Source organism: Mustela nigripes, chromosome 12 (genome assembly GCF_022355385.1).
Source record: "Mustela nigripes isolate SB6536 chromosome 12, MUSNIG.SB6536, whole genome shotgun sequence".
Classification (NCBI taxonomy): Eukaryota; Metazoa; Chordata; class Mammalia; order Carnivora; family Mustelidae; genus Mustela; species Mustela nigripes.
The window spans coordinates 74,273,072-74,296,735 of record NC_081568.1 but is presented as its reverse complement, the minus strand read 5'-3'; the positions used below and the strand labels follow the sequence as shown (position 1 = coordinate 74,296,735).

Here is a 23,664-nt window from a genome sequence, read left to right as displayed (position 1 = left end):
AACTTAACTTATCTTAGAAATCCTTGGGTCTCATACATGTAGCTGTTAAGAGTTTTTCATCGAGCGGATGTACTGTAATTGATTTAACCATAGACATGTCAGTTATTTTCAGCCTTTTGCTATTTCAAGTAATGTAATGGATAGCCATATATAGGTTACTTCAAATGCACATTTATGCATACTTGCAGAGTAAAGTCCCACAGGGGGATTTTGGAGTCAAAACTTATCTAGCAACTGGGGGGGTGCCTGGGTGGCTCAGTGGGTTAAGTGTCTGACTCTTGGTTTTGGCTCAGAACATGATCTCAGGGTTGTGAGATCAAGCCCTGCGTCCAGCTCCACACTCAGTACGGAGTCTGCTTGTCCCTCTCCCTCTTCTCCTCCCCCTAATCATCCATGCTCACTCTCTCTCTCAGATAGATGGTATTTCCTCTAGTGTCTTCTCCTCTGTGACTTCTTGTATATTGTTTAATCTTCTTTCTTCATAAAGATGATTGTTTCACTTTAATTCATGGTATCATACTTGGTCCACATTTTCACCTTTTCCAACTTTCCTGCTGAGTGTCCCGTGCCAAGTTTTGGTGCTCTTTTCCGGTTTCTTCATGTATTATATAAATGAACATGTCAGCATCTTTAAAAAACAAAACAAAACAAAACAAAAAACTATTATTGGAATAAGTTAGACTTGGCCGGCCTGCAGGTTTCAAAGGGAGTGCAGTAGATGGAAAGGAGGAACTCATCTGTCTTTGTAGATTCCAGGTACAAAAGCATCTGCTTCACAGAGTCACCTGTGAAAGAGGGCTTCCTGATAAAATGGCTGCTTTGTGTGGTTTTGGTGCCTTTTTTTTTTTTTTTAATCTTTTTCTATGAAACAGCTCTGTCCATCCTTTCTCCAGTTCTTTTGCTAAAACTGAAGCTGAACTTTGAAGTTAGCCTCTTGTCTATAGAAAGAACAATTTTGTGGGCATTTTCTGAGACCAGCTGCCCTAGGCCACTTCGTTCTTTTTCTGCCTTTTTATTGATTTTTCTTCCTGTGCAGCTTCTGCTTGATCTGTACCCCCATCCTTTCCTTTAGATTCCTTAGTCCTTACTGAGCAGGAAATATTGGTCTGTGACTTCAGGAGGAGCCTTTTGCCTGTCAGAAACATATCTTTGTTTTGTTTTGTTTTTGTTTTTGTTTTATTGGCCCTGGACATTTTACTTCTGTCTGGGTGACTTCTTCTATATTGTTGGAAGTTTGGGATTCTATGTCTCTCTTGTAGTTTCAGTAAAAGTGTAGTTGATGGTTATATTCTGTCTATATTGTTGATTATATGATATTCAGGAGGGGAAGAGGTATATTGCTAGCTTTGTCATGCTGCCTTGTTAGATACTAGGTCTCTAAACAGGCAATTTTGATCAAAGACAGGCTTTCTAGCTCTAGAAATAATAGTGGCTACTGTTTCATCTCTGTGCCTGGCACAAGGTCCTCTCGGAACCCACAGGATGTCCCGTGGGACTGGGATACCATCTTCTTTTCTCGCTGGGTCTCTATACCTGCTCATGCCCTAAGGCTTCCAGAGTGGAGGTAAAGCTAGAGTGTGTTACACAGTCTGAAGGGTGAGAAGACCAGTGAGTCAAACACTGAACCTGGCAGGATTTAGGATAGCTTAAGACACCCTTTATGGTTTCTGGAGGCAGTTCCTCCTCAGATTCTGCTGTATCTCTCTGGATTGTCTGTCAGCTTGTCTACCAGAAGGATGAAAATGAAGATGCCAGGCCATGTCTTCTCCAGGCATCCTTAGGACCATTCTGTTCTGGCCTCAGTCCCACATGGGAGTTTTCAATCCCAGCTCCAACCTCTACCCTCTTACTTGAGACTCTGGCAGCCCTGGAGGCTCTACTGGACCTTTGTCACAAGAAGGGTGACATCCCATCAGTCCATATACCCATGTCACCATCCCCTCTGGTTGAGGAGAGGGGGCAGTGGTGAGAGGAAATAAACTAAGAAGAGCTCATGTGTCTCTGTATTTGGCCATCTACCTGGTCCCCCACCTAATTGTGAACGAAGGTACACTGGCAGCCCCAGGTTCCACACACATCCTAGACCGTTAGGATCAGATCTCCAGTCCCAAGCTTGGCGTTCATGTCCTCCACAAATCTTTTGTGGCTTCCTGGCCCATTAAATAACAATATAAGTGTATTTCATGTTTAAGAGTAAAAACATACATGTGCGTACTGATGCCTTAGGTGATGAAAAACATTAAAACTTAAATTACATTCAATAATGCCCAGATTTGAATGCTAAATTTGAGTGGGTTAAACTGGACACAAAGTGCCAAGTAGGTGTGGAGATGCATCTTCTTTGTGCCCTAAAACAACATTTTCTGCTTAGTTGGTTAAGCATCTGACACTTTATTTCAGCTCTGGTCGTAATCTGAGCATCATGAGATCAAGCCCCATGTCAGGGTTGGCACTGGGTATGGAGCCTGCTTCAGATTCTCCCCTCTCTCTGCCTCTCCCCCTTGTTCCTGCTCTTGCTTTTGCTCTCTCTCAAAAAAAGAGGGGGGTTGTTTCTGTCTCTAAAACCTCTTGAAGATTTAAGTTTATATATGCAGTGTGAAAAGCAGGGTTGGCATTTCCAACCAATGGTTTGCACTTCCACCTTTTTTTTTTTTTTTTAAATACCCTGCGGTATAGAAAAGGCTATGGATTTTATCTGAAGCTTTAAAAGTTTATTTCATCTAGCTAACCTCCCTGCTCTAGATTATTCAGTGGGAAAAATAAGTGTTATTCTGCTAATGCACATTTACAAATGTTGTGTAAGTTCTAAATGTATTTCTTTTTCCAGATAAAGGATTATCATTTGAATCAAGGGAAACATTAAAGTCTCCTCAAATCAGGTTACTAAGGATAGTTGTAATGGGGTTAATGGGGAAATTTATCCATCTTTGCTTGTAGGTTCTACCATTAATTAGTTTAACTCATTTTCCTCCAAGTTTCATGTCAGTATTTTAAGCTCTTGCAAAGACTGCTTTTTAAGAAGGACTTTATTAGCAAGCCTCTGAATAAGGAGGCCCTAATTCCTTTGCTCAGCCCCCTTTTTGCATAAAATGGTATTCCTCCCAGGACAAGAGAACATGCACATAGGCTGGTGTTTTAGGCCCTGAAAAGTAAAAACTGGATTTACATGTAATAACACAATTTAATTTGAGCAGGTGTAAGCTGGCTCAGATCTCTGTTAGATGATCTCCAATTAGAAATGGGGATTCACCTCAAGTAAGCTGTAGAAATCCCCTGGGGAAACCTCAGTTGTCTTTCTGGTCACCAAATCGGCTTAGGCTGGGAGTTGATTACCCATTCAGTCTCTCTGAGTTCCTCAGAAGGGAAAGTGGGCGTGGCTGCCGCTGGATTTCTGAAAGCTTAATCTTCCCAGCAAATCCTCACCGCAGCTAGGTGAGGATGATACTCTTAGGATACCTCTCTTACCTATTAAAAAAAAAAAAAAAAAAAAAAAAAAAAAAAAAGAGGCCTGGAGAAGAGCAGAGACTTAGGTGGAGAACAACAGCTCAGGCACTGAGAGCTGGGATTCCAACCCAGGGCTGACAGACCCACAAGCCACAGGACCACCGGCCTGTCTGCATGCCCGGGAAGGAGTGCCAGTCTGCTCCGGCTCAGGCACACACCTCATGATCTTTATCTGGTGGAAGAGGCTCCAGGCCTGCTGGGGAATGGGAGCACGAGCAGGTGCAGGCAGCTGGGGTTGTGGAATGAGAGCCCATCAAGTGACCTTCAGATTCAGGGACCTGGATTTGAATCTCCAATTTGCTATTTGCCATCTGTAGGACCTGGGAGGTGTCACTCGACCTCTAGAAAAAAACAGAGGAAAATCACACCTTCCTGGCTAGCTTCAGGGAGACATCTGATTAGAAAATGCCACACGTGTGATCTTGATTTCCGTACTTTGCCCTCTGGTGGATCACGGGGCTGCCCCGTGTCTGCAAACACTGACGGTACGAGAACCAGGAGCTCCAGAGTGCTAAGTGTCTTCTTCCAGTGCAGTCTTCCCATGATGCTCCGAGCTCCCCGTGCTACATCTGCCCATGAGGAAGCTGCAAATGGGAACAGTCACTCAGCTGCTCGCAGCTGGCACGGCTGAGCACACCTAGCTAGAATCAACCCTCTCCTCTGTGAGTTCCAGTTTACTAGAGCGTATGTTCCCGGGGGATGGAGCCTTGCTCCCTTTCCCGCTCGTTCAAGCTCCCAAAGAAGGGCAGCACCGCTGCTTATCATTTAGACACACATCCCCAGCCCTGAGCCACTTGCTGTGTGTTCAGCATGCCGCCCCACGCCCACTCAGGAGGAGGAGCCTGCATGTCCCTGAGGATGACATGGTGTCCTTGTGGTCGCTCCCATCCTGGCTCTGCTCACCTCTAATCTCTGCCCTGAAGAGGGCTCAGCTGGACTTCCTACAGGAGGTGCTAACTGCGCACACTCACTGCGCACTGATGCAGTGTTGCTCTGAGTAAGTAATTAAGCACAACAGCACCTAGGAGGGCTGAAGGAGATTACTTTCAAAGGTCTCCATTTCTGAGAAGGCCTCCCGGCCTGCTCCAGAGGGACCCCCTGGTCTGGCCCAACTCCTTAATTACTTTCAGAGACACTAAAGTTTAAATTAAATTCTAGCTGTTTTCCTATTAACTGCTTCTGGGACCCTGAGCTAAGCATTGGGTGAGGCCTGGGTGGCAGAAGGCAGTGGGTCCATGTGACAGGTGGCGTGTTTCCTTGTTTGGCTCTTTAGCTGAAGGATTTCATGAGTGCCAAGCGTCTGCCAATAATTGGTGCCCTGGCAGAGGTTTACAGGTGGCCTACAATGCTTGCCTGTTGGATTTGCTATTTTCAAACAGCCCCAATTGGGTGTTCAAATGGGGCTCCAGGTAGGATTTTAACATCCAGACACACACACACACACACACACACACGCTCACTCTACTAGATACTAACACTCTAGCTGTGAATACAGAATTTCTGTCCCTACCTGCACTTTCTATCATCCAAGTATGTTTTATCCTTCTGGTTGTCTCCTTGCCTTTGGCTTTTTGTCTAATCCTCCAGGGGCCTTTATAGACAGTTCTCATCCTTCCGAGTCCTCATAAGCCAAGCGCAGCCTGAAAGACCAGTTTCCACCTTTGGGAGCACTTTTCAAAGAAGCTTGGATTTCCTGGCTCCTGCCTGCCCCCTTCTAGAACCATTACCCATTTGAAACTTCCTCACCAGCTTTTTGCTGGCCCTTGGCTTTGTCTGAAGGAGACAGGGAAGATGGCGCCATGGTGGCCGGGGAAGGCTGACCCCTCACTGGTGCTTGAGAAGCAGCCTTCCCTCTCCCTCAGGACCTACTGGCCAGGCTCACTGCCCCACAAGCAGATACTAATAGATGAGAGCATCCTTTCTTCCTTCCTCAGGACCTCACCCGGGTTGCAGAAACCCTGGGACAGCTTCTCGGCCCTCTTGTATTGGCACCAGTGCCTCCTTTTCAAGCCCATCACTTGGGTCACTCATTCTGTCCTCCTGTTTTGTTTGAACACTGTCTGCATTCCGAGCCAATCTAGCCCAAACGCCTTAAAGCTCCAGGCCTTGGGTGGAGTGGAGAGATGGTGCCCTGGTGGGAAAGCGATCCCGTTTTCTTCCCTGGGCTATCTCCCTTCCACGGAGGCCATGTGTGCCTTATTTACACTTGCTGATTGCATTTTGTTCATATTTTCCAAACAGACAGGAGAAGTCCCCTGGGAGAGCACCAAATTACCTGGGCCCTTCTCTGCCCAAGCGCTGTGCTTTCCTGGGGGAGAAAGCTGTCTTTTTGTACATTTTGGAGTAATGTGCAGTGGCACTCTACTTTTCTCTAATGAAGCCCCAGCGGCTGCACATGTGATCCATGCTTCTGGGAGCATAACAGGAAGGCTGCGTGCTCCTTCCACAGGACCACTGTTCTCACGCCAAAGCTAATGAAGGCAGAGCCTGAATTCATCCCCGTAATGCACAGCCGGCTGCCTCACGTGCATCATTGGCAGAGCTCCCTTTACATGGGAGGGCCTGATGTTTTGATTTTTTCCAACCCAGAAAATGGACCCAGTCAATTAGTTGCCTCAGTTAGTACTGGTTCCCTACCAGGCCAGTCAATGCAGGGAGCCGGTCTAGCACCCAGGGACGGCCCAGCAAGTAACAGCCTGGATCCAGATCCTGTCACTGTCCCTAGATGACTGTGTGACTTAGGGAGCTTGGAACCAGGCTGTTCGTGCATTCCCGTTTCCTTTTAATACCTACATTTTGAAAACCTGTATATCCACCCTTGGTAAGTGCTGAGAATACAGGCAAAGGGAATCATTGTGTAGCTTTTCTCTTCAGGAGAAGGCAGACATCTGTTACAAGCTGAATCCTGTGGACTTGTACTGACCCACCTACAAAATAAGTAAAGGAGAGATATTATTTTCCGTATCACAAGCATCTCCTGAGGCTTGAAAAGAAGTGTGCGAGGATAAAATGGTAAAGCGTTGTGCTGACAGTTCGGATATGGGAAGAGGAACATAAATTTGTTAAGTCCCTGCTATACACCGGGAGCTGTGAGCTTTCTTTTGTGGATATAACCATATTCCATGCGACAGTGCTAGGAGCTGAGCTTTATTATGCCATTTTGCAGACGGATAAATTGAAATTTGCAAAAGGCAACAAGAGGGTCACGTTATGTAGAGTTAGTAAGTATGTGTTGAGAGCATTCCTCATGCTGGGTACCGGCTGCCCAGGATGATGGGCCTTAGGAGCTGAGCCTGACTCAGGGCTGTTTTATGCTGCTACTCTCTAGAGAGGAAGAGGGGCCGTGAAGGAGAAAGTACGGGTATGCTGAATGCCACCCAAGGACCAAGACACTGAAAGCCCCTAAGAGGGGAAAATCCTCCTGTAAGATCTGATGGGGAAATTGGCATTAGCGAGACAAGGAGATTAGGGGGCTCAGGATGGAGCAGCATCTGGAAAGGACGGTGAGGATGCGGTCCAGAGTCCAGGAAAGAGAGGAGGGAGACCAGAGGTGGCCCAGGGCACCGTGATCAATACATAGGCCACATGAAGGGTATGGATTTGCTGGCAGAGGGTTGAGGAGCCTCTGAGAAGACAAAAGTGGGGAAAAGACAGGAGATCAATTAGGACCCCGATCCAGTTTTCTTGGTGGGAGGTTCTGGTGGGGATGATGGGAGTGGAGACAGTGGAGCCAGCAAGAAAGTGGGGAACCTTCTATAGGGATCTGGGACACTTCCGTGGTGTGTGCCCTACAGACAGGAGGGCCCAGTAGTGCCATTTGCCGACCACAGGGGAGGCAGGGATGCAGCCTATACTCCAGCCATGCTGGAACAGACTGAGATCCTGTGAAAAAGTAACCTGTGGGAACAGGCAGGCAACACACAGTCCGTGATGAACAGGAGGCTAACAGCGACACTGGTGGAGGGCAGGAGGGGAGAGAAGGAGAGGTAGGGAGCAAGAGGACAGGCTGGCCTCATTCACTCTGGAAGGTAACCCAGTGGCCCAGGGGATCAGGTCCTAGCCTTTGTGAACTGAGTCCTCTCCCAGGACAACACTCTCTTTTTCTGAGGATGCTGAGGCTGGTGGCCTGAGGACCAGCTTCTGTCACCAGGAGGAGAGGAGAGCTCAGATTCCCCTGAGAAATCACAAGGATCGCTCCACCTTAGGACACCAAGTGAAAATGGCAGGCGGATTTGGTTTTATAAAGATTTTCTTTTTCCCCAAAAGTTATTTTTCCCCAGGAAGGAGTTGAGTGTGTGGGAGGTACTCTTTGAGTCCCCCATTTCTGAAAACATCAATCCTCTGTTCATCCCTTTATCAGGGGCTCTGATAGGCCCCTTAAAAGGCAGGCATCCTTCCCCCTCCCCAGCCTCCCCATTCACTGCCAGCATGTCTTTTGTGGCTAGAATCCCCAATCTGAACAAACAGTGCTCTGCAGGCTGTCATCTTTATTTTTCTCTCTGGGATGTGTCTAGCTCTAGGCCAGCTGGGCCGGACTTTGTCCCCATGAGGACCATTCAGTGGAGGACACAGCAAGTGAATAGGGCCCACTAATTGAGTGCCTCCTATCTCTGTCCAGGCTTTCTGATCTCTCTCCACCCAAGCCAGGGGTGTCTTGCTGGTGCGCTTTTCCCTGAGTGACACATTGGCTCTTTTGAGATTCCAGTGCCTGATTCCATTAGCCATCCAGAGCCTGTGTACTTTGGAAAGCCTGTGGGAAATTCAGCAGTCTTCTAAAGATATAGATTACCTGCACATCTGTCAGGGTTTAGTTAAACATGACTGACTAATTTATCCTGCAGTGTAAGATGGGGATTCATTTCCTTTGCAAGTTGACTTGGTAATTTTCTCTGCTCAGAGAACATTTAGAATAGATGGTGTGCATGGCAATTGAGAAGAAATAGATGCTATTAATTTTCCATTTTCAAATGTAAGATTGACTCTAGAGCCCACATCCCACTCCCATCAGGAAAACAGACCACATCCTTTCTTGATTTGAGCTGCTTGGCATCTGAAGAGTCATGAAAGTGAGGGCTCTATCCCAAGCTTCCGAGTTGGGGCTGTCAGTCTGTGTGTCCGTGTGGATCTGCTCCTGGGTGAGCCCATGAGTCCCGACCCCTTCCTGGCTGTGTGCGTGGCTTAGCAGAAGATTCTGGTTCCCGGCTTGAGCAGGCATGGGTTCTTCCTCAGCCCCTCTTTACACACCAAAGATGTTGGGGTGGGAGGGTGGAGGAGGCATTCCGTTGAGCAGTTGAGTATCTGCCTCTTGGTTCCGCCTCAGGTCACATGATCTCAGGGTCATGAGATCTTGATCTTTCTCCCCCTCCCCCGTGCACATATGCGCCCGCAAGCTCTCTCTCTAAAACACACAAACACAATTGAAAAACACCAAAGGGAAGGAGTAGAGGTATCAGATATTAGGATATCATGATGAACCTCCAAAAAGTTGGAGTTCCCAAAGGGATAGCTGATGTCATCCACTATTTTCTGGCACGTGGGAAACCCTCTGTAGCTGTGCTGTCCCCCATGGTGTCCTCACCCACGGGTGACTGGCACATGATGGGGGTGGGTGAGATCAGAACACTGCATTTTAACTATTTTACTTACTTAAATTAGTGTTCATATAAATAGGCACATCTGGCTAATGGCAACTGGACTAGATTGTACAAGTATCCATTTTCCCCAATCTCTTATGCGGACAAAGCCAGTTTCATAGAGGTGCATTTGTCTTCTTGGTTTTCTGAATGCTGTGATGAGTGCTCTGAGATTACCTGCAAACCTTCCCTTAAATCGTAGCTGGCACACTCCGAACAATTGTTATGTGCCATGTGCTCTGTAAGTCCTTCACATACTTGGTCTAATTCATGGCCATAGAGTGGTATCCTGGGTTTATGGAGGAGGACACCGAGGTGCTGAGAAGTTGAGATCTGTGGGGTCACCCCGCCAGGCAGTGGTAAAGCTGGGAGTCATTCCAGGCGCTGTGAGCCCAGAGCTCTTATACTCTGCATCCAGTGAAGACAGTTCTGGGTACCATTTCCTGGCTGATGTCTTAAGATGAATCATGGCCCAGTTGTCAAAAGCAAGGCTAAGTATCTTGAGGTCCTTAATAGCGTGCATATAAAGAATGCATACATTCCATGCCTGGCAGGGTATAGGTCTGGCTCCCGACTGGAATGAGGAGAGAGTGGTTGGGAGAGTGGTTAGGGGAGCATTAACATTCCACAGATCCAGCCTGGGTCTGCTTACCAACTCCAGCCCCCACAATGGAGAGTCAGGAAGACCTTTACACCCGAGGTCTGAGAAGTTTGGCTCTGTTGTCGGTCAAGTTCCAAACACCAGGCTAGCTAAAGGTGGGCTTTCTTAAAAGCAAAAATGCAAAATGTAAAAATGAGGGGAAGATCTGTATGATACTATTCTTTTCTTTGGGAGACAGACAGGGGCCGATGCCTTCAATTCAGTGAGAGTATGCATTGACTGAAGGTTGGACCAGACTTTTGGCAAGACTCTCTACTCATTCATCATTGCCCCCATGCCTTTCAGTAGAGAGCCTGATGCTGGCAGTCTCTCTAGACCAGTAGAGTCCAGCCTTAATCTACATCCCATCAGCTCTGTAAGATATTCAGGACTTGTTTCTGCTTTATAATGGTGTTTTGCTTGGTTTCTGTGCTGTCGCCTATGGGTTCAGAATTTGGGAAAAGCAACTGTTCTGGGTTTGTGTCTTTGTCCCTTCTTATTGGGATTTTGGTCCCTTGGGTTTCTAATTTCTTACCCTCCAGATGCTAAAGGCTGGTTTGTCAGCCTCTTAGAGGTGGGTCACTGTCTGGACCCTCATCGGGATTCTTTATACCCAGAATTAGGGTAATATATGGAATGAGGATGTATTAGCCCCATTTCCAACACCACTGTTCCTCCTTTGGGGATTTTTCCCCTCAAGCCTCACTTCTGCACCCTCAGAGACCTTCACAGAGTATGTACCCCTCTACCCAAACATGCCATTTGGGGTTTCTTCTTGTTCTCAGAAGCAGTATTCCTTGGCTCCAGTTCCTATCATTTACCTTAAAAGGTGAGCCTCATAGTTAGAGATGGGCTGTGTGCCAATAGAAAGGACTCTTGCATGAAGGTGGCATGCATCTGTCTCTAGGGGAAAGTCAAGTCAGCCTACCATAAGGCCAGCAGCATAAGCCCCGCACACAAATCCCAACCTTGGGCTAAAGCAAAATCAATTGTCGTTACTGGGAACTCTTGGTGTGCCAGGCAGCCTCTTGCTGAGGACATCCACTCTTCCTGAGTGTTGATCTCTTGGCATGAGTTTAGTGGAAAATATGATCTCCAGCAAACTGTACTAGCGAGTTCTGTTGGGTTAGCAAGAGAGATCTGTTAGTCTTTGGAGGCCAGTTGCAGAACCGGGAGACTGTTAGCGTTGGTTTTACCTGCTCGGAGGCAGTCCAGATTCAGTTCTGAGCAATGCTGCTTACCCTGTGGAGTCCCAGCTTTCTGTCGTGCTCCTTCCCTGTGACTGCAGCATCTTTGGGTGGTTTTCCAAGCGTGGGGAAAGTGCTGCACTGTGCTTGGAGAGGGGGGTTAGTGTTGAGCACGGCTCTGCGGGTGGCATTGCATGTTGAGAGCTAACAAGAGAAGAAAGTTGGTGGACTCACTGTTTCTTCCTTTTGCTTTTCTGCAGCCTGCACAGATAAGGAGTTGAGGAACCTCGCATCCCGCCTGAAAGACTGGTTTGGAGCCCTTCACGAGGACGCCAACAGGGTCATCAAGCCCACCAGCTCTGATGCAGCCCAAGGCAGTAAGACCACTCTGCTCTCACTAATTTATTCCAATTTATGCATCACATTTCCTTAGTTACTAGACAGCGTTGATTTAACAGTACCTTTTGGTGTAATCAAAGAAACACTATGTCAGATGCACACCAGTTAAAATATTTTCTTGATTCCCAAGCATTCCCCCTCCTCCATGTAACAACTTAATTTTTAAAAGTCTGGCCACAAAACTCTCATGTGTTTAGTATAGAGACTTCGGAAAATACAAAAAGCTATCTAAGAATCCACCACTTTAACCACCATAAGCATGTTGTGGCATATATGTGAAGTTTTCTCCTTGCCACACAGGAGAAAAAAATCTGTGTCTTTGTACATGCATACAGTACTCACCGCACCATCTGTCTGACAATCGTCAGTCACTCAGCAGCACACTCTGGCCTCCTGTGTTGAGTAGTGTTGCACTTTGTCATAGCCACCGAGAATTTCAATTACAGACAGAATGTATGTAATTAGACCTCGATTTTGGCGCACTGAAGTCGTTCCTAATGTTCAGCTCTTATAAGCAACTCTGTACAGAACATCTTCGATAATGTCTCCCCTCCTCCATCAGTGCATTGGCAGAGCCCATATTCAGAGCCTCTTCATAACCTAAAGAGAAAACTCAGAGTGGGCCAGCATGTTTGTACCTTGAAGGACTCTCTTGTTGTCTTGAACTCAAAAACGATGAGCAGTAGCCTTCTCCACGCTATGGCCCTGTTGCTCAGAATGACTTACCCAACGACAAAGTTGTTCAAATATCTGGACTTTGGCAACTGTTGGGATCCAGAGCTCAACCACTCTCTGGTCTTTGGCCAGAGTCTGAATGATCACCTTAATTACAGGTTATTCTTTGTGGCTGGTAGTTGTAGATACTGGGAGAGAATACTGATCTAGGGGACAATTCTTTTGCTAGTCTGAATGTTACAGTTTAAGGGAAAGATAGTGTCCGCTTCTCAGGATCTAAGTATCCACAGAGTGGTTTCAGGTGGTTGAGTCGATGGGAAAGGAGGAGGAAGATAGTTTCTTCTTCCATTCTTGCCTTCCTCCTACCATTCCTGCCAAGGCTTGGAAATTTGTGGACAATTAATTCACAGACAGTCTAGAGGAACTTTTCCTGGGGATCCTCCTGGAGCAGCCAGGCCCTTGGGCTTTCTGAACAACCTTTCCAGGAAGAGCAAAGAGCAGATGGCTGTGCAGAGAGTGGCTCCTTACACCCTCCAGCCCCATGAGACTCCTTCTGCAGACAGTTGGGGAGCTAGCAAAAGACCTGCCCTTGGCCAGAAGCAAATTGAGTCCCCAAAGAGGCTTTTAGGTTTGATGTCCTGAAGCAACTGCAGTGAAAGGAATAAAAAGGAGCAAGGCTTGGTTAGCCCATGAGGCCATAGGAGGGAGAGATGTTTTTATCAGTTCAGGAGTTGTGAAGAGGAAAGCATGGGGCATTAGAAATCCCACGTGCTTGGGGGCAATTAGAAGGGCTGTTCTGTTCCGCCCTCCACTTCTAGATACTAGATGCAGGTGCCTTTTCCTTAGAACTTTCCAAATGGGTATTGGGGAGGTGGGGCTTGACCTTCAGACTACTGCCTGACCAGCATGGCACATCTCTTGGCTGGTCAGTGAGCAGTGAGCTTCTCTTGGTCATGTATTAAAATGTTAATGTCCTATAAAATTGATACATATTACGTAAAATATTCCATCTAAAATAGTGGAGCCTTTTAGTGTCAGAGTAAATGATCTTGCTTTGCTCAGCAGCCCCAAGGACATCCCCATCATAGGGATGGTTCAATCATGAACTTCAAAGAAGAGGCCACATGATGTCCCCTAATCTCCCTTGAGAAAGGAATTTTCTAAGACATGTTATAAGGTGTCAGTGGGAATAAATTTAAAAACTGCATTTATGTCTGAAGGGCCAAACTCTGCAATAGTTAGAGAACTTCTTTCAACTCATGCTTTTACTAAGCCCTTACTACATGGCTGCATGGGCCAAGGCTACTCAATGTGGTGTTTGCCCTCAAGGAGCTTAGCATCTGAGGAACATGAACTGACAGGAAGGGGAAGCAGAGGGTTCTGGAAGAGCTCAGAGGTGGAGGTGCTACACTTATTTCACTGGTTTCTGGACAGTGAAGACCATTTTTTAGGAAACCAAGGCTTTCAACAGTTGGCAGTATACACAGAAACCTGCTGAGCAGGGAGTGGGCAGTCAAGCCCATCAGGACCTCAGCTGTGGCTGCTGTATCCACCCTGCCCTGCACTGCCCATCCTCAGGCATGGCCCCCATACCAGCTGGATGTCCTCAGGGTAGGAGGATCATGGGAGGTACAGACAGCCCTAGGAGAAAAGCGACTGAGAATGTAGACTCAGGCCTGGGCCTCCTGCCTGGGAAGCCCACCTCCACAATTAGAGGATCTTGAGCAAGTCACTTAAGCCTTGAGCTTTCCCCCCCATCTGTAAAGTAGAAGGAATACAGTATTTTAGAGGCTTCTTGGAAGGATTCAGTGAGATGATTAAAAATAAGGGGCTTAGAGGACTACCTTAAATAACAGAAAAATGAACTTTTATAGTAATTTTCCTGGGAAAATAAAACTATTTCTACCAATCCAACTTATGGAACAACTTGAAAGTGCATAGTGCTTTTGATTCTGAAAGCAAGACCAATTTTAGATTTGGGGCAGGCCTTCTCTGGGGGTTGTCTACAGTAGACTCAATATCCTGAGTGTTAAGCAAAGTGTTATTATTCTAGTGCGTACAGTTCCCATTTTGGAAACAAATAATTCTTTAAGAAAACTACCCCTCCTCCCCCAGGGAAATAAGAAAGAAATTATTGTCTGAGTCAATTTGGATTCCATATCATGTATCTCTTGAGGGAACGGTAGAAAAGAAGAATGGGGAACAGAGGCAGATACCTGGCTAGTTTTCCCATTAATGTTCAGACAGCTTGGATTTAACAGTCCTTTGGGACATAATCAGTGCTTCTGGATTGTGCTATATAGTTTCATTTCACTGCCATCTTTTTTTTTTTTTTTTTTTTTAAACAATAGTTTCTTTTGTTTTGGTGATTCAGGTATTTTCCCCTAGATATAAAAGTGTAGTTTGCAGAATTACAAGTTTCTCCTTTTACTCACCAGGTTTGTATTTTTCCTTTTGGGCATACCCTGTTTTAAGCAAGTCTGGTAAATGAAAACTCATATTTACATCCCAGATAAATTAGTGTGGGGGACTTGTTCCCTTTGGGACATAATTTCCTCAAATGCTGACTTCTGTTTAAGAGCATTTTAAAATATTTAAACCTCTACTCCAACATTAGTATCTTTTAGTAGGGTGCCCCTGAGACTCACCCTTGGAGGGGAAGTGCCTCAGGAGAGGAGGAGGTTGGGGGAGTGGGTCCTGGGCCTCCTCGTGTCAGCCCAGACCAGGCTTAATGGCCGCTGAGATGCACCCTTCTCTCTGCAGGATTTGACACCAGCATCTTGCCCATCTGCAAGGACTCCCTGGGCTGGATGTTCAACAAGTTGGACATGAACTATGACCTCCTGCTTGACCACTCAGAGATCAATGCCATCTACCTGGATAAGTATGAGCCCTGCATCAAGCCTCTCTTCAACTCCTGTGACTCCTTCAAGGATGGCAAGCTCTCCAACAATGAGTGGTGCTACTGCTTCCAGAAGCCTGGGGGTGAGGAGGGGATGCGGGGCGGGGGGGGGGTAGTTCCTGATGCTCAGGGCAGCCACACTTGGCACCGAAGGCCTGTGTATCACATACTAGGGAGGCAGGTGGAAGTAGTCAAGCCAAAGGACATGGCTAGAGAGTAAGCAGTCATCTGACAGAATGCCAGACCCAAAGGCTCTTTTCTTCTCACTTATTTTATTTTTATCATTGTATATTAGAAAACCCAAGAGCATAACGAAAGGGCCTATTACCTCACTCCCCCTTGGAGTGAAATCTCCTTGGAGGAAATCTCTTAACCATTTCATACCTCAGCGTTTACCTCTGTAAAGGGGGTGTAGAAACCTTTGCTACATCATTCCCAAGGTCACTGTGTGATCCTTTCTGTGAGGAATACTATACAAATAGCAGAGTACTGTAATGCCCTTGGTCACACGAAGTCTCCTCTTGTCAGAGAAAAGGCTCTTGTCAGCCTCTCTAGGGTAAATACAGCTTCCTCCTGAATCTCATAGGCAAGGATTTCTTGGTTATACACTCCAACTCACTTACAAAAGAGACCACATTTGAGGAATATGGCGAAAGAACGCAGGAGTATCTCACATCATGGCAAGTCAGAGGACTGAGTTCCCCTGCAGCCTATCAAGAATGCAGAGGCAGGAGCTCAGAGTCTCTGGGAGGTGCCGCATGGTCTGGCTTAGCTTCCTGGGCTTGTGCACCCAGGTGTGGTGATCCACAGCTAGCTGGACTAGCAGAGAGTGGCTTATATCTGAATCCCAGTCCTACATCCCCAAGCTGGCTCAGCTTGAGTCAGGGATCATGGATAATCTACTCTGAGCATGGCTGTGGGAACCCACCTGAAGGAATGGAAGAGGGCTATGAATATTATAATTTTAAAATTATATGCATCTATGCCTCTCTGCATTCAGAGTCACTGTACACACAGAGCAGAAAATGTGAATCATTGCAAAGGGCACTCAGTGTCAAGTACATGTATCTGTTGATAGGACTACAAGATACTTTCCTCAAAGCAGAATTATTGGTCATAGGGCTTGTGCATTTTTTTTAAAGATTTTTTTTTTTTTTTTAATTTGACAGACAGATCACAAGTAGGCAGAGAGGCAGGCAGAGAGAGAGCGAGGAGGAAGCAGGCTCCCCACTGAGCAGAGAGCCTGATGCGGGGCTCGATTCCAGGACCCTGGGATCATGACCTGAGCCTAAGGCAGAGGCTTTAACCCACTGAGCCACCCAGGTGCCCCAAGCATTTTTAACTTAAGTATTACTTCCCATTTCCCTCCCCAAATGGTTGTACTAATTTTTACTCTTACAAAGAAATAGCTAGGTCTCTGTGTGTCCTTTTTGGTGTGTTTTTAGGGATTCTCCCTGAATGGAGGACATTAGTACTGTTCTGGCCAAATGTCTTGCAAATAATTTTATCCCCCAACTTTGACTTGGTGCATTTTTGCTAGGAAGAAATTTGTCAATTTAATAATGTTAAGTTTTTCCATCCTTTATGGTTTCCTAGAAGCCATGAGACTTACCATAGGCTTAGAAAGGTATTTTGTGCCATGAAATACTAAAGCAATTCTCTTGTGTTTGTGTTTTCATCAGTACCTTTTGGTTGATTGATCGTCTGTTGAAATCCTGTATTGCTTTAGATTTCTTCTGTATGTGGTCAGGTAGGGGCTGACTCCTGGAGAGGGTTGTTCAGTTACCTTCCTGTCATTTTGTGACTAAGCCATCTTCCTCCTCTAATTGAATGCTCCGTCTATTGTATATAAAACTTCTTCATGTATAATTGTCTATTCCTACATCTAGTGGAGCCACCCTCTCCTGCCACTCATCCTTCAGGGTTTCCTGGATATTCTTATGCTTATTGTTATGGGTCTTAGTAATCTAGGGAGAATTGATAGCTAGGTAATATTGAATCCTTTGACTCTAGGACAGCATCTGCCAACCAACAGAAGTACATTTTTAAGTTTTGTTCTCCCAGATACTATACTTCCCTCGTATTTATCTTCCTTGTAAACGAAATTGAATTTTTTTTTTTTCTACTGTAGTTCCTTGCTGGGGGTTGTTTCAGGATTAATTTTCTTCACAGCCACCTTACTAAATTTTCCTTTTGTTGGTAATAATTATTCTGGTTGGCTTCCTTTGATTTTTTTCAGGTGAGCCATCGTATCCTCTGCAAAGTGATCATTTTTTTCTTTTTCTATCTCCTTTCTCTTTTCTCCTCCTGGCAGATGCAACTTCCAAATCAGTGTTGACTAACAACCATGTTGTTATCCTAACAAATACCTGGGGTCATCCAGCACTGGGTACGAAGATGGCTTTGGGCTTGAGTTCATAAAACCTCATGTGACTGTAGCCAGAGTTCAGGTTTAACCGGAATAAGTAAGCTAAGCCTCATACTAGCATCTCCCTCAGAGCTGTGAGTGCCAGGATCTTGAGAGGAAGGTTGCAGTCCTTAACATGGGACAGATGTGGTTACCATGCCATGTGGATGTCCCTGGCTGGGCCGGCCTTTGAGCAATGGCTGAAGGAGGCCAGAACCCCCTCACAGGGCACACAGGAGAAGCTGAATCAAGGACAATTGACGTCCATTCATTGTAGTTCCTTTTTTGTTTCTCATTGTGGCATTTCCCTCTCTTTTTTGTTTGGGTTCCCACTGCCTCCCTCCTTGACCCAGAACTCACGTTTCTTCATTATTTCCTATTGATTAATGTATGTATTCAAGGCTGAAATTCTCTCTAAGGCACTCTTTTAGCTGTAGACTGTAGGTATTCCATATGTGGTGTTTTTGTTAGGATAAATGTGTAGATTATCTACAGTAAAGGCTCTGAGTCCCTCTCAGGCCCCAGAAAGTTTGGGAGAATACTTTATAATTCTCCATGTGGTAGTATTATTTGTTGTCTGGCTTTGATGTTTTTTAGTGTTCTGTTTGGGTTTTAGAACTTTTTTCAAAAATTCTTACTGGAATTATATCCCTTAAAATAACAGTTGAATATTTGTAAAAAAACAAAAACAAAAACAAAAACAAATAATTGTTTTTTTGTTTTTTGTTTTTTGTTTTTAGTACAGAAAGAAAGGTGCTAAATAGAACTTCCTGGAGCAAAAAAGTTTGTTATACTGCTATCTTTAAACATGATTCTCCCAGTACTGGGTTTAGCTGTACAATAATGGAAACCATTTCCTAGGACATGTCTTAGTTTGGCTCAGTCTATATGTAGCCCTTTTCCTGGGGACATGTAATGTATTTTTATGCTGTGGGATTAAAACTTTGGTTCCATTTGATTAGTCTCTCTCTTTTTTTTTTTTTTTTAAGATATTCTTTATTTATTTGACAGAGAGAGAGAGAGAGGTCACACGTAGTCAGAGAGGCAGGCAGAAAGAGGAGGAAGCGGGCTCTCTGCTGAGCGGAGAGCCCAATGCGGAGCTCGATCCCAGCACCCTGAGATCATGACCTGAGCCAAAGGCTGAGGCTTTAACCCACTGAGCCACCCCGGTGCCCCTTGGTTAGTCTTCTTGAAGAAGCATTAGTAACCTGGATCTTGAGCCTGAGTTCTGCTGCTTCAGATACAACCTTCATTCCTTTCAGTGTATAATTTTGTCCTTGAGACTTTGTATTTGCATTGAGCTCTGGTCTCACAGTGTCTTTTTCACAAGCATCCTTGCCTACTTGGAGGAGTCTTTGGTAACTTGTCATCTGCTCAGCAGCCAACATTTTTTCTGTTAGAATTCTTTATCTGGAATTTGGTCTAACTCTTCACTGCTTTTTTCACAGCAGTTTCTTGTATGTCTCAGCCTGATTCATGTTTCCTTGCTGAAAAAGAAGCAGAATTTTTACAATTACTGTGGGACAGTTTGAGGAACTGACCCAGTGTTATGTAAATGAAGGTGACTTGTACGTCTTGGAATAGTCTTCCAAATGCCTGTGGTTTCACACAGAGATGAACCTTTCCAGTTGCAAAATAGGAATAATAATGGTACCTACTTTGTGGGATTGTTGTAAATATTAAGACAAAATTCTAGAACATTTTCTGGTACCCGTGTCCTAGTAAATGCTACCTTTCATCTTCAAAGATGGACTTTATTTCCCTTTTCCTTGTTTTCAGTTGGCATCTTTCTCCAATACTCAGAAAGCACCTTAACCCCAGCAGTATCCAGATTTTATTAGCTTTTCTCAAGGAACAAGCAGCAAGATGGTGTGGTGTGCAATGCACAGGCTAATAGATGTAAAGAGGTACTCTGGTACTTACTACAGGTCCCAAAGTTGCTTGGACAGAAGTAGTGTAGGGCCTTTGAGCACAGAGCAGAACCTTGCCAAGCCACAGGGTGTGCATGGCCAAGTCATGGTAACACTCAGTATGGGTGCAACCGTATTCCTTTAAGCTCAGAACAGAGTCAGTTCTCCAGACTGGAGAACTGTGCACTCCCATATGCTCTACTTAGCCATGTGGTTCCCACTGTATCAGTCCTTCACCACAACAGGTGTTTCATAATTGAGGACTTGGAGGCTGAGAGAGATTTACCCAAAGCATTTTACTGTGAGGTGGCAGAGTTGAGAATTAAGGTCTCCCTTTTCTCTATTTGCTGCCTCTCTACGTATCTCGGATAGCTTCAGAGTTGGCCCTTGTGGCCTGTGTTGTCCTACCCTGGGGTACTGAGCCAGGGTAATCCAAGTAGCCATTCAAATCTTCTTTCTATCCTTCAGCAAGGCCTGGGGTACATCAAGTATTTGTCACCTTCCCTCTGGTTCGCGGCTCCTGTGTTGCATTCAGAACATTTAACCACTAGGAAGCTTTGATCCTAGTTCTCAGCTGACTAAAATGTCTATTGCCAGATCACCTAGTTGGCACCTGGCATTTGCTTCAGTTGAAGGTGGGCAGAAAAATTAGTATACAGTGCAGGTAGCCCCCAAATACTATTTAAGTACCTTGCAGTGTAAGATTTTTTTCTTTTTTAATTAGTAACACTAATGGTCTGAATTTGTTTTGCTGTATAATAACAGCATATGGAGTAATTCCAGTCCCAGGTGTGTCATTGTGTACATTTCACATCAAGAGTGGAGCCAATCATTAGAGATTATGTCCCACACCATCTGGAAACTGACTTTCATAAATTATTTTTTAGGTCTCCCTTGCCAGAATGAAATGAACAGGATTCAGAAGCTGAGCAAGGGGAAAAGCCTGCTGGGTGAGTACAATTTCGTGTCACTCGTTTAAACAACTAATTAAACCATCCATGTCTCTTGTAATATTGAGCCACAGCAATGGTTATTCAATTAGGTACCTGCGTTTCCTGAAAGAAACGCGCCCCTTCATCCCCAGACAGCTGGCCAGAGGTAAGTTGAGGCGAGAGAGCTGGTTGAGAAACGCTGCCTCCTCCCTTAGTGGGGGACTAGTGGGCGGGGCCCCAGCACCATTGCTACCTCCAACTCCTCCCTGACGTGGTCTGGAAATTCCAGAATTATTCCCCAGATTAAGTTGTCTGTGCAAGGAGGAAGATGCGCTGGGCCCTCTTCTAGTTCAAAGACTTTGCATTTCTTGGTTTCGCCTGCATAATCGTAGAGGAAAGCATAAGGCTGTTCAGAGAGTGTACCTTTCCCTGTCTGAATGTTAACCGTGTTTTTTTCCTGGACCTGCCAAGCTGGGGCTGAGGTAAAGGTAACATAGGCCGGCTTGTCGAGGTGTCCCTTGCAGCCGCATGTCCTCCTTCTCCAGCACTCAAGGGGCCTCCTGGCAGAGAGTGGTAAGGCTCATTTGTTGGCCGAAAAAGGAGTCTGTGTTGCTTTACTTGCTTTTTAAAAAAAGAACTGACAGCTGCAGTACAGGAATTCAGAATTATTCTTGTTAGGCCGTAAGAAGCAGGTGCCTTGCCTAAGCAGCTTGCCATTTCTGACGTGTACCTATTTACTGGAAGGAAACGGGCAAGTTTGCTGCAGCTTGTCAGAAGTAGGCTGCCTGTGAACTCTGGCAGGTTCTCCTCCACTGCTTCTTGGGTCACCTCAGAATACCTAGCTGCTCCTTCATTCTTCTGAAAGGTATTCACTGGCTTGCCTCAGATGTCCCGCTTCTGATAATCCCTGCTGTTCAACTCGGAAAGAACCCCGAAGTTGTAATTCTGACCTGGGTGGACCCAGGCTCTAAAAAGACAAAGGCATCTTTCTGGGGTGAAGGCCAATGGCTGGCTCCCTCCTTCCGTAGGTATTTCCAGCACAAGGCCTTGTGCTCACCTACATGATGTCTCCATGCTGGCGAGTATTTGGGATTTGAGTTTTGTACCTAAGGTGCACAGGTATAGAATAGTATAAATCTGTTTTTAAAATTTTATTTTCATGGGCTTTGGATCTCCTCTGAGTGCTTTGTTATTTAATAATGAGACATTTATAAGTTATGGAGTCCAAGATAAAATGTCTCATCTTCTGTCTTCCCTACAAAGTGCCTATGTTTGTCCTATCATGAATCCCACCTAGTTCTTAAGCTTACTTTATCACATCTCCCCACATACAGAGATTATTCTGGCTGACTCCTAAAAAATATCACTGACCTTCTTGCACTTTATTTTTTTCATAGGGAAATCTCCTAATATAATACATGTGTTTTCAGGGGTATTTGAATTTAAAAAACAACCTCCCATCAGTTATAGTTACTGCTTCCTTAGGAAGAATGGTAATTCTATTACTTCATTGATTTAGAGCAACACCTGCTTCTTACCAGCCTGGAGGCTAAGCCCAGGATCCGGTTTTCTTTTTTGTCTATCAAGTGCTATTGTTTTCCAGCGGCAGCACTAGGAGAGGGGTCAGCATTTCTTCAGCTTTCTAGTAGGTCTTCTTTGCAGACTTTGATTGAGAATCTATTCACAAATCTCTCTGCCTTCTGGTCATGGGAATCATCTGTTGCTTTTGTTTTTCCTTTTCTGTCCTCCTGCTGTACACTGGCAGAGATTCTGAGTGTGTGGGTACCAGCAGACTTACTTATCCTTTAGGATGGTTCTCTGTGGTTATCTATTTGATCTCTGAGAGCCTGGTCACCTTAGAATAGCCTGGTGACAGGGCGTTGAAGAGTTGTTGCCACAATCAGCAGGATCTGAGGTTAAATCCAGTTCAAAAGAGTAAACCCATTGCTTCCCATGCTACACTTCCTTCTGGAGTCTATTACTTGAAATAAATTAAGGAGCAGAAAGCCAGAGAGGTAAGCAAACGCTTTGCTTTCATACCAGTGTTATTACTCTGGTCACATTCAGGAGTATTTTCCCCATAGAAGAGAAGTATGCAATTATGAAACACATACACTCTAAGAAAAAACAAAACTGAGAAACAGAGCATTCAAGTGTGAGGACAGAGGTATTCTCAAACCGTAAGTTAAGTTTACTAACCCCAGGCTTACTGAAATACCACCAAAGGATTTACTCTATAGAAATGAAACAATCCCAGAAGGAATTATTTAGATCCAGTTGTGGAGAAGAAATAAGACATGCTGCTATTGACCATAGAAATGTTCTAGAGCAAGAATGAAAAGTTCAGACTGTTGGGGGGCAGTGAGGATAAAAGGTGGTAAGCTTCTAGTTTATTCTGGAAAAAAAGAAAACCTAGATTAACTTGAACTCTTATTGTTGAATTTCCCACAGAGAAAGAGAGGTATAACAATACTGGAAATAGACTATAGAGTGGTTAAACCTATAGAAGAAAAAGATGGGATTTAAAATCCTGATCATTTCAACAAAATGGGGAAAAAGAAGAACATGTGTATCTGTAATCAGAAGAAATGTAAATGGACCAAAACTCATTATGAGACCAATTTTTACTTTTAGAGGTAAAGGTAAAACCATCACACTAAAAGTTGAAACTAAAAGATACTAAAGACTTCTTTCCATAAAAATCTGATCTAGCAAATGCTTTGTCTTGAATTCTATAAACAATTCTATAAACAAAGAGGTGCTGAAATGTTCCTTTTTCTATCACCATATTATGGTATGCTTGCAACTTTAAAACAAAAGAGAATTAAAAGAAGGAATCATCATACCTACAATTGTTACCAGACATATACCTCTTGAAACTTAGCTCAAGTAGACAGAAGAAATGAATAACCTGATTAATTTGCATTTGTATATAGCCTTAGAATACATATATATGTATTCCTGTACATAATCATGAAATGTATTGTCTTTTCAAACACCAATGGAGTATTTGCTTTGGATTACGCCACCAAAGAAAACTAAACAATCCCCCAAACCCCACACATGAAGGGGGCAGGGGGAGCATATAATTTTTAAAAAGTACAATAAAACAATTAGAAGTAAAAGAAAATGAAAATTTTGTGTACCAAAATCAGAGGGAAGCAACTAAAGTGAAACTTACCTTCAAATGCATTAAAAAAAATAATAAAAGTTCTAATTAGAAAAGCTTTATAGGAATATTATGAAGTGAAACAATCAAGACTAATGTAGAAAACCATGAAATAGACAACTCTTTGGCAATTGGAAAGGCTCAAATACTGTTTTGAATTTATGAGAATGTGACTTCAGATATAAGATGCTGTTATAAACTTGTGGCTTTCAAATTTCAGCACGTATTAGAACACAGGGAGGGATTATTATATTTTTATATATACAAATATGTATTGTATTTTATTTATATTATATATATGTATAT

General features: G+C 44.6%; 1 protein-coding gene across 1 annotated transcript in view; it reads left to right on the top strand.

The window, feature by feature from the left end:
* Window positions 1-23,664, top strand: part of SPOCK1 (SPARC (osteonectin), cwcv and kazal like domains proteoglycan 1) — a 501,413-nt gene that overhangs the window by 470,198 nt on the left and 7,551 nt on the right. The window contains exons 7-9 of the mRNA XM_059417623.1: window positions 11,225-11,341; window positions 14,802-15,023; window positions 20,145-20,207. Of these exons, the coding sequence (XP_059273606.1) occupies window positions 11,225-11,341; window positions 14,802-15,023; window positions 20,145-20,207 (402 nt within the window). The remainder of the gene's footprint in view (window positions 1-11,224; window positions 11,342-14,801; window positions 15,024-20,144; window positions 20,208-23,664) is intronic.